The sequence below is a fragment of the Hylaeus anthracinus genome, unplaced genomic scaffold (genome assembly GCF_026225885.1).
Source record: "Hylaeus anthracinus isolate JK02 unplaced genomic scaffold, UHH_iyHylAnth1.0_haploid 11985, whole genome shotgun sequence".
NCBI lineage: Eukaryota > Metazoa > Arthropoda > Insecta > Hymenoptera > Colletidae > Hylaeus > Hylaeus anthracinus.
The window spans coordinates 180,930-191,408 of NW_026534333.1; the positions used below are offsets into that span (position 1 = coordinate 180,930).

At 39.1% G+C, this 10,479-nt stretch overlaps 2 protein-coding genes and 1 long non-coding RNA gene across 4 annotated transcripts; 2 read left to right on the forward strand and 1 right to left on the reverse strand.

Moving 5' to 3' along the window:
- Positions 1-485: 485 nt before the first annotated feature.
- Positions 486-8,551, forward strand: LOC128886866 (phosphatidylinositol 4,5-bisphosphate 3-kinase catalytic subunit delta isoform). Of its 2 annotated transcripts, XM_054142058.1 has the most exons (11): positions 486-679; positions 754-1,324; positions 1,419-1,877; positions 4,579-5,010; positions 5,083-5,513; positions 5,591-5,884; positions 5,998-6,276; positions 6,385-6,657; positions 6,752-7,066; positions 7,183-7,645; positions 7,742-8,551. In XM_054142058.1, exons 2-11 carry the CDS (start codon positions 1,181-1,183, stop codon positions 7,871-7,873), a joined length of 3,222 nt encoding a protein of 1,073 aa, XP_053998033.1. In that variant the 5' UTR covers positions 486-679; positions 754-1,180; the 3' UTR covers positions 7,874-8,551. The 2 variants fall into 2 exon arrangements, with proteins under 2 accessions (XP_053998033.1, XP_053998031.1); XM_054142056.1 differs by lacking the exon at positions 486-679 and having other exon boundaries at positions 697-1,324.
- Positions 1,893-4,368, reverse strand: LOC128886871 (protein Spindly). The gene is made up of 6 exons (XM_054142069.1): positions 3,857-4,368; positions 3,445-3,745; positions 3,226-3,346; positions 2,861-3,170; positions 2,632-2,788; positions 1,893-2,564 (listed from the first exon to the last, which is right to left on the reverse strand). Exons 1-6 carry the CDS (start codon positions 4,114-4,116, stop codon positions 2,193-2,195), a joined length of 1,521 nt encoding a protein of 506 aa, XP_053998044.1. The 5' UTR covers positions 4,117-4,368; the 3' UTR covers positions 1,893-2,192.
- A 266-nt stretch (positions 8,552-8,817) lies between the features above and the next one.
- Positions 8,818-9,262, forward strand: LOC128886876 (uncharacterized). Its single transcript, XR_008459929.1, has 2 exons — positions 8,818-9,003; positions 9,041-9,262. It is a non-coding gene; the product is annotated as an uncharacterized LOC128886876 (long non-coding RNA).
- Positions 9,263-10,479: the final 1,217 nt, after the last annotated feature.

A 10,479-nucleotide genomic window follows, 5' to 3' on the forward strand; every position in this document is an offset into this window, starting at 1 on the left:
TATTTCCCTCTGTTGCTGCTAGATGGCGCCACTAACTAAAGGGTAGGTAATTGTTCTTGCATTAAATAACTATTCGAAAAAATAATAATTTAGTCATTGTACATTTCATCCAGCAAGACGAAAGATAAATAAAACCACGTGATTACAACAAAACTGAAATGGCGGGAGACTGAGTATAAAATAAAATTTATTCCAAGTATTATTTAACTATCTATAGACATATTGTCGCTAACAAATCTGTTGTAATGCAAAAAGAATAAAAACATTCCTACAATCTCACTACAGATTTGTCCTACTCCTATAATAATTCTCAAATACAGAGACATTTGACAAGTAGTCCAAGCTCTAGTATACACGATAAGTTATATATATGTATATAATTATATATGTATAACAACTACATATAATTCATAACGGTATAAATAACAATATATATTGTTCGATCCGAACGAAAAATTGATCCGTTGTGTCAACATTTCCTGCTGACCACTCTCCAGCGATTGTAACTAGGAGACAAATTGTAGCAATGTTACAAATTGCAGTAACTGTAAACATGCATCCATACATTACTACACGCGCATAATGCATGCCTAAGTATTTAGAGGGTGAAAATTGTTCTACGATTCTGTTTATTGCAGTTTACTCGACTCTGTTTTTAAGTTGAACAAACTATAGATAGGTAGGTAGAATCCGTAGCGTAGAATGCATTTGTTGGTAGAAATAATGGCTGACTGGTGCTGTTATCACACATAGAGGGAAACGATCGTATGGATTTCATTCACGATTCGAAACAAACAAAATTACACTTTGCGTTGTATTAAAGAGCAAGGTGCATCGATGAAAAGCTACATGATTTAAATCGAAACCAAATAGTTGATCAAACGAGTTAACTAACTAGTCGGAATCGAGGAGTTTATAAGTCGGAATTCGGAGGAAATTTGAAGTTATGTGTATGGACGTGAAGATGTGGGAAAAAATTTGGTAAAACACGGACGTTTGTCATGCGACACTGTATCAATCGATCCAATGGAGAAATACTGCTCGAAGAAGGAAAAGTACCTTCGGTCGCTATGCGATTTGAACAAAGCATTTTGTTTTTCTTTTTCGAACTGATTACACTTAGACAACAATCTTTTGTGTTACATTGAATTTTTTTACAATTTATTGAATACTTGGCATCATGGTACATATACCAAGCGCCTACACATACAACTTTTGGGCAAAATCACCCACAGAAGTTGTCGAATTGACTTGTTTGATGCCAAATGGAGTTGTTATACCATTCGAAACTAATCGTAACATTACTTTGGCAGAAATTAAAGAGGTGAGCTGCATTTAACAAAGTATGATAATTGTAACATTTTTTTTTATTAATCGACGTAAAGAAAAGTATAACTATAAAATATATTTGTACGTAGGATCTGTGGGATGAGGCCAGTAAATATCCTTTACACGGCACGTTAAAAGATGCTCCGTCCTATGTATTTTCATGCATCAATTCTAACGCAGAAGCAGAGGAGTTACGAGACGAGACCAGACGTTTATGCGATATAAAACCATTCTGTTCTTTACTTAAAGTTATAGAACGAGAAGGTGTCAAAAGCGATAGAAATCTTGATTCTCAAATCGGTCTCTTAATTGGAAAAGGATTGCATGAGTTTGCGGCGCTAAAAAATTCCGAGGTGAACGATTTTAGATGGAAAATGCGAGTGTTGGGAGACGAAGTCGCGATGCCAAGGCGGAAAAAATCTTGGACGGACATAGTGCGTTCTCAGTATCCTACAAGATTAGCACCAACTGCTGCAATACCAAAAAATATCGAATGTCGATTGAAAGACGGAAACATCGTTCTTGTTACAAAATTTGAAAACACAGAGGTACAGTAATAAATGTATTAGTTCCATATCGCTTTTATTTACGTATACAAAATAAATGTCAACACATTAGCTACCGAACCTGTATAGCTAGCACGTAGCAGCATGATTTTTCAAAAATTTACTTTACGATCGAATATTACAATACCGAGTTACACTGCATCGTTTACGTTTGTTCATGCAATATAGAGCGCGACACGCCGGCGTGTTGCATAGCAGCCAATGTGTTATTAACGAAACCTCTATATATTCGCATGCTACGATACTTCATGGCAATAAGATGAGCAATGGAAAATGAATAGCTGTTAGCTGCTGGAGTCAGCTGATATGCACAATAGGATATTCGCATGCTTCCGTTGATTTCTGTATGGCGTTACTTTTGTCAGTGTTTGTATTTCCAGTAAAACGTACAGTCTTTTTTAAACATTTGTTCTTGTTGCTATTAGTATCTCTAGCGTGTTCGGATTCATGCAGCTCATTTGATGGGGTAATATGAGTATCGTTTCTCTCGTGTTTCGATTGACCGATAACTTCACAATCTGCTTGGTTTAAACTCTCTGTTTGTTGTCTCGATTCCATTTCATTAACGTTCGTACGCGTCAAGTCTTTAAATTCTTTCAAAAGAATGTTGTATTCCGCATCATCCGCGAGGCCTAATTTTAATTCGCTTTGTAAAGAACATACTTGAGCCTAAAAAATGAAACCATCGCTCCAAGTTGCCTACAAATTTTCAGATATCGTAATAGACGATAATTACCTCCAAAGAAGAAACTTTATATTGGCAATGTTTCAGTTCCTTGGCGATATTGATCTTTACTTCTTCTTGGACTAACAACTGCGTGGAAAGATTTTCAATTTTTAGACCAAGTTCCTCTGTCTCTTTTTTTTTAGAATCCAACAAAGTTTGCAAGTACCTACAATTTTCGAGAACACACGTGAAAACATGAATAAACATTGTCACGTTCAATAATCGATATTAGTCTTACGGAAACGATCCATCGTTACTGTTCAATTGTTCTGCATCATCGTTTTTCTTTATTACAGACTTTAATTTACTTTCAAGATCCGATATCCTATTTTTATATTTCCGAATCAATTCGTCGTTTTCTGTTAGGGTATGATCCATGTCGTTTTCCCATTTTCTAAGTGCCGAAATTCGTTCGGTTCTCAACACTTTTATTTCTGCTGCTTGAGCTTTACATAGGCGCTTCACCTCTGTATACTTTTTGTGCAATGTGTTCATTTTACTCACAACATTCTGTCGACGATCTTCCACTTCAGCAAAAAGTGAATTCCCTATAAGTTGAGACATTAAATGTTCTATAAAAATTGTTAAAATGTTTGCACTTGCCTTTATGTAAATCTTGTGTAGGATCTACATCTGAATAATCTACCACTGCGTGTCTCATAGTTAGTTCCTCGAGAGCATCCTCTAAAGCTTTGTTTTTTTCAGCTAGCTGTTCTTTGATGTTCTGTTCATAAAATAGATTCCATATTTACATCTGTGAATCCATTAAAAGTGGATTCAATAATACAAGTATTAGTAAAACATAGTCGACTTATCCCTTACTCTACAGATATATTGAGATTCGTTGTATTGTTCTTTTAGTTTGTCAATTGCCTCTTCAGCATGATCGGATCTATTCTTTTCTTCGTGTAAGAGCACTGTAAGTTCATTGACGCGATTCTTAAGGGCGGCATTCTCTTCTTCCAGAGTGATATTTTTTAATTCATCCGTGACTGTTACGGTTTTCGATTCTTTCTGTTTATTAATATCTTGGCGCAATTCTTCGATTTCTATTACTTGATTTGTTAATTTCGTGTCGAGATTCAAAATGGTATTTTCGTATTCTTTCACGATATTGCGGTGCCTGAAAAGAAAAAGGCAGAAAGAATTTGAAGACATTGACATACGAATGTATGAAATTAGACATTCCCTAAACGCCTAAACAATCTTTTCGAAATTTATACAAGAAATTTACTTTTCTTCCAGTTCGAAAATAATCTTTTCCTTTGCCGAGTTTTGTTGATCGAGAGAACGTTCGAGCGATTCGTTTACTTCTTGAACCTCTCGTAGCATTGCTTCGTTTAATTCGAGTTTTCGTTTCAAGTCGTAAATTTCTTGTCGACATTTCTCGTGTTCAACTTTTAACTGACGATAATAACGACTACTGATTTCTTCTGTGTCTTCTTCGTTGTATTCTTCGTTGCTCTCCTGGTTAGTTAGCTTGTGCGTCGACATCGTGCAAGGTTATGTTTCACTGTATACTTTCACAACACTCGACTTGGCTTTAAAGTTTAAAATACAGCTTTACTCCTGTGTATTTTGACGATAACGGAACGTTAGGTGACTTTCTTTTCTCTTCTGTCCCGTACTTTTCTTTTTTTTATATTCCTTCCCTCTCGAAGCAAACGGCGGGGAAAAAATTGGCGGGAAAAATGGTCGAATATATAGTAAACACGATGCACGGTAAATATTTCACAAAGTATGGTTTCGAAAAGTATAAAATTTTCTATAATAGGATTGTTTAAATTTAAATATATCGTTTAATTTAACTGAATTATAGATAAAAATAAAAATAAATGATCTCTTACTTATACATATAATATAGATATGTATACACGTGCAACAAATAAGCAAATGGATATAGTATATATTTTTACAGAAATAGTAGTAATAGAAATTTAATTTTCGTAATTTCAGACAACTTTCACGTTTCAAATATCGCACACGGCGACGCCGCACGATTTATTGGGAAATATTTTAACCAAACGGGCAAACACTCTAATGTCCGAGGGAAACTCTGAAGACTTTACTCTGAAGGTTTGCGGCCAAGAAGAATATTTAATAGGGGATTATCCTTTAATACAATTTAGTTACATTCAAGACTGTCTAGCGAAAGATGTTGTACCTACGTTGGTTACGTTAAGCAGAAGTAGCGTTCCTATCGATCAGGAAAACACCGTGGAAAATGCAGAGGCGGACGCTTTGCAACGTACGAGACCTTCCTTCTCCACGCTGACCCTGCGTAAAAAGGGTAAACATATATCTGCTTGGAAAATAGAGGAACCATTTGTTTTTATAGTTAACGGAATATCGAAATTGAACTGCGATGCCGCTCATCGAACTGTTGAGGTAGAGTTGCGTACATTACGCTATAGAATCTAAAAATCAATTGAATTATATTATTTTCTTTCTTCTGTTTAGATCGGTCTCCAAGCTGGTCTTTTCCACGGTGGAAAGTGTCTGTGCGAAAGCCAGAAGACCAAAGAAACTGTTGTTAGCTCTGAGGGTAGTTGCGAATGGGAAGAAACTCTGAAATTCGACATAAAGGTGCGAGATATACCGCGAATGGCTAGGCTGTGCTTTGTTCTATACGAGATTAGTAAGACTGCAAAAGGACTTAAAAGTCGTAGATTGGTTAAGGACACTAAACAAGAATTTTTTATAAATCCATTATGTTGGGCTAACACAACTATATACGACTTCAAGTCTCAATTAAAAACGGGAGCGACGACTCTTTACACGTGGACGTACGCGGAAGATATGCAGAACGACGATCTTCTGCATCCTCTTGGTACGGTGGTATCGAATCCTCACATAGATAGAGCGGCTGCTCTGATGTTGACATTTCCAAAGTAAGTTCCGTCGAATATCCGTCCCTTATCTTTCAAATTCTTTGAGTTATACGGTTTTTCGTCTTCGTCTGATTTAGTTACGGAAAAGACAAATCCGTTCTTTATCCGACGCCAGAGAAGATGGTCGAATACGCGAGAAAGTTGCGCGAATCTTCGGCTGAACGATCGATTCAAGAAGAACCGGATCAAGACTCGGACGTTGGCAAATTTCAGCAACTCGAACAGCTTCGACTATTGGCGGATAGAGATCCGTTGCATGAGCTCCACGAGCAAGAACGAAAGATAATGTGGACGTTGAGGCATCACTGCCTTCTCGAGATTCCCACGCTTTTGGCAAAATTATTGCACTGCGTCGAATGGAATGATCACAGGTGAGAATTGAACGATACTCGATGTATGGAAAGGAAACTCTTATAAGAGTGGGACTCCCATCAGGAACTTAAATAGAAAGAGAAACTTTTTAAATCTATTCGTCAATTCATAGAGAAGTAGCTGAAGCCACGGCGTTGGTGCAACAATGGCCCAAGCTACCGGTTGAAAAGGCTCTCGAGTTATTGGATTACGCTTACGCCGACCAAAATGTTCGAAGCTTTGCCGTGCGTTGCTTAATGGACGTCAGCGACGAAGATCTAAGCCTGTACCTGTTGCAGTTGGTACAAGCATTGAAGCACGAAAATTACTTATCTTGCGATTTGACAGAGTTTCTGCTGCGACGAGCTCTCAACAATCGAAGAATCGGCCATTTTCTATTTTGGCACCTTAGGTTCGCGCAGTGTATCTTGCTGTTATTTAATTGAATTCAAATAGCGTTCGTGTTATTATTATTTTTACTATTAAGATTTGTCGCAATCTATCCATCTTTGTTTTCTAGATCAGAGATGCAAGTAGGAGCCGTATCCGTTCGATTTGGTTTAATACTGGAAGCCTATTGTAGAGGAAGTCAGCAACACATGCGATCGCTGTTCAAACAAATGGAGTGCCTAGGTAAATTGAAACACGCTTCCGAACAAATAAAGCAGAAGAAGGACCATCGCAAAGCAGCCTTGCAAAGTTTTCAAGACTTCATTCAAGAGCCACACTGCCAAGAAGCGCTTTCGAACGTTCTCAATCCCTTGGATCCGAGTTTTCGATGGAAACGCATCAAGTAGGTTAATTAAACGCGCGTATTACCGATAAAAGAAAAAAGGAAAACGCTAAGCTACGAAGAATAAACTTTCGTAAACATTGTGGTCTTGCAGAATCGAGAAATGTAGAGTGATGGACAGTAAAATGCGACCGTTGTGGCTGGTTTTCGAGAATGTGGATCCGTTCGGTGACGATATTTATTTGATACTAAAACATGGCGACGACCTGAGGCAAGACATGCTCACGCTTCAAATGTTACGAATCATGGATAAGCTATGGAAGCGAGAGGGCCTGGATCTACGCATGAATCCTTACGGTTGTATATCAACGGAAAATAGGGTCGGAATGATCGAGGTGGTTTTGAACGCGGAAACGATTGCGAATATTCAAAAAGAAAAGGGCACGTTCTCAGCGACGGCCGCGTTTAGGTACGATCAGGAAACAAATAGCAATTTTAACGATAGATGGAAGAAAATTTTCCTCCCTTAACGACGTTCGAAAACGTGTATTTTGCGTTACACTCTTTCTCGATTGTTTTGTGCAGACGAGGTTCTTTGCTCGCTTGGCTGAAAGATCATAATCACTCCGAGGCGGCACTGAACAAAGCTATCGAGGAATTCACGTTGAGTTGCGCAGGTTATTGCGTGGCTACGTATGTCCTCGGAATCGCGGATAGACACTCGGACAATATAATGGTGAAGAAAACTGGCCAACTGTTTCACGTCGACTTTGGCCATATACTGGGACACTTTAAGGAGAAATTTGGATTCAGACGCGAACGCGTCCCGTTCGTGTTGACCAACGATTTTGTTCATGTAATAAACAAGGGACAAACCAAGAAAGGTCAAGCGGTCGAATTTCAACGATTCCAGAGCCATTGCGAGCAAGCATTCCTTGTTCTGCGGCAGCACGGTGGTTTAATATTATCTTTGTTCGCTATGATGATATCGACGGGATTGCCCGAGTTATCGTCCGAAAAAGATCTTAACTATTTGAGGGACACTTTGGTATGTTACTTATTATCGGTTTTTCGATAGAAATTTCTTAATAATTACGAGACACAAAGATCGACAACATTGTTACATAGAATATTTTGATCTTAGGTACTGGAAATGTCCGAGAGTGAGGCGCAGAAGCATTTTAGGAGCAAATTCGACGAAGCCCTCTGTAATTCGTGGAAAACCTCATTAAACTGGGCCTCCCATAACATGTCGAAAAACAACAAAACGACATGAATGAGATACGATCGAATCGAGTACAAGTGACAGCAAGAAAGTCGGGATAGAGGAGCGAAAGATGGCGGGCAGAATAAGATAGGAACGAATTCGATTAACGCGCTGAACGAATACGCGTCGTTACGTCGTCATGTTTGAACGAACTAAACAAGAATTCGACGAAGGGGATTTTTGGCCGTGGAGAATATTCGGCGCAGAGAAGAGAAACAAGAAAAAGACTGATTCGCGATGGTGATCCGTCGTTATCGGTCACTAACAGCAGTTGCCTTTTCCGTTGTCGTGTGGTAAGAACACATGTACGGGCACGATTAATCGCAAACACTCGCTTCACACTCCCCTCTCCGCCTCCCGCGTGCTCTTCGTTATTTTTGACGGCGATAGAAAATGGAAGCAGAATACGTATACGGTACATATCATTGGTCGACATTGCGGATTCTTGAAAAGAATGCACGCGGCTATTTGTTTGCTAGAAACGTTTCAGGGCACACCGTCTGCTCGCAGTGTCCTAAGCTGTGCCGATATAGCAACACTCCTAAAACCATTCGACTGGAATCAGGAATGTTCGAAGGCTGAGAATAAAAAAAAAAAAAATAAAAAAAAACATGAGAGAACCCTGAGAATTTCAGAACCTCAAAAGACTACTGTATCGATAATAATAAACGAAGTTATTCTTCATCATCATTTTCATTGCATTCATTCCTTCTCCTATGCGGGGGTATTTAAAGTTGCGGAAATACTGCTGTGCAATATTTATAACGTTTCTTATCACTGTTACGTTCGCTACATTATAGAGTCGTTGAGTTGTTGAATGTAGGAGGCGCCACCTTCGCCCTCCCCCCTTTTTTTCAAAAGCAGAACCTGTATGTATACATTTCATCGATGATCAAACGAGATCTCGCCTTTGCTGGACTGTTCCAAACTAATTTTCCACAAAATCCTGTGATAATAATGATAATTGTTTGTTAATTATTTACGTCATTGGTCATCGATGATCTCGACCTTGACGTACGCTATATAGACGAAGGTGACGATTGATTTTTTTTTTTAAATCCTTCATGCAGGTCTCAAGTATTTTAGTTTGCATAATATTTGATTACGCCATCGCAGGCGAGGTACCGACATACGCGTACGTCGGGTTGCCTGTTGCTAAAGGGCTCCAATAACAAGTACGAATTGATATATGTAATGAAATTTGGGAAATGTAGTTATCGGTTGCTGGAGACCGACAATTAGTTTTGCCCTATGGAATGGACGCGACGCTGACGGTTCGCCAGACTGGATGGCATTAGGTCTTTTTATAGGGTTACGTAAAACAAAGCAAAGTAAGCAGTAAACGAGGATGGATACACAGCTCGAAACAATTGTTTGCTGTCGAATAGTTGGTCTTGTTTGTCGATAGCTACTTGGATGTTTTGGAAGAAAACAGCTCGTAATGCTGTATTTACTCCACCACGCGTAATCGAATCCTCCCAAACCGTTTGGGGTTCGCTCGCCCCACGTGGTCATCGGAAAGTTGAGAGAGACAACGAAAATAAATACCAACGACGCCAATGATTTCTAATGCAACGGTACAATGCGGGAATCGAGAGCAACGGGGATGGCAGAGGATGGCTATCACGGACATGATTATGCACGCAAGGCCGTCCTGTAGATTCTTTTACTTCGTTATTGGCCGCGTTGTTGGTAAGCTCGTGGATCAGTGGAGTCGCGTTACATAAGTCGACGCGAACCGGAGGAACAACGAACAGTGGCGAGGGACGGAAAACGGTAGGTGGGAGAACAGGCAATCCGAGAATGTTATGTACATGTTTTGCGGCTAAGTCGCACGTAAGCTCTACCTCGTTGTCATGTTCCAAGTAAGACGCGTCGTATCCAATCCTTTCCAAACTCGTCCTTTTCGAAGATTCCACGAAACTATACGGGAGCGTCAAGTGTAACCGCGACGAATCTGCAGGTCCATCCATCAAAACATTGGGAAGGTCGTCTCGCCCTGCTGGTATCGTTAAGGTAAGCGAATATAGCTCCGACACTCGCACCATTTTTATGTTAGAAAATAAATCTGTAACACGCATGTATTATAAATCGTTATTAAATGTTATACGTGATCCTTCGAATTGGAACAGTTGTATAAAAAAATAATTAAATTGCGAACCACCAGTGACGAAGAATCTTCTCGATGAAAGTTCAGATGCGAGACTATTTTTATAAAAATCAACCGAACCCTTACTTTGTTTTTCGATGCATTTATCGAATTCATTCCCAGTAATAAAACATACAAAATAGAATGTATGTATGTATATAATGTATATAAGAGAGTATTATACCGAGGCGAGGTGAAAGGGCGTACTGCGATGACTGTTTTTCAATACACCATCAACTAGTATTTTTATATAAAATTTATATATAAATGTTACCCTATAAAAGAGCGAAAAGTAACGCTTGGAATTTACTATCGCGATTGAGAGTGACGATTATCTTTCACAGGGAATCCTTTTATTGCCTTTGCGAATCGTTTACCCGTGGATTGGACGCGATTCGGTTGTAAACGACACGCAGAGGATGTCTCCGCGGATCCGTTGATTTCTTTCGTTCGTACATCACCGAGC

What these genes read in the sequence shown, in the direction of transcription:
- LOC128886866 (XM_054142058.1), top strand. Translation starts at nt 1,181, where the DNA reads ATGGTACATATACCAAGCGCCTACACATACAACTTTTGGGCAAAATCA. An exon ending in CTTTGGCAGAAATTAAAGAG is followed by an intron (nt 1,325 to 1,418) that starts GTGAGCTGCATT and finishes ATTTGTACGTAG; the next exon opens with GATCTGTGGGATGAGGCCAG. An exon ending in TTTCGATGGAAACGCATCAA is followed by an intron (nt 6,658 to 6,751) that starts GTAGGTTAATTA and finishes GTGGTCTTGCAG; the next exon opens with AATCGAGAAATGTAGAGTGA.
- LOC128886871 (XM_054142069.1), bottom strand. Translation starts at nt 4,116, where the DNA reads ATGTCGACGCACAAGCTAACTAACCAGGAGAGCAACGAAGAATACAAC. An exon ending in TACACAAGATTTACATAAAG is followed by an intron (nt 3,171 to 3,225) that starts GCAAGTGCAAAC and finishes CTCAACTTATAG; the next exon opens with GGAATTCACTTTTTGCTGAA. An exon ending in AGTAACGATGGATCGTTTCC is followed by an intron (nt 2,789 to 2,860) that starts GTAAGACTAATA and finishes CGAAAATTGTAG; the next exon opens with GTACTTGCAAACTTTGTTGG.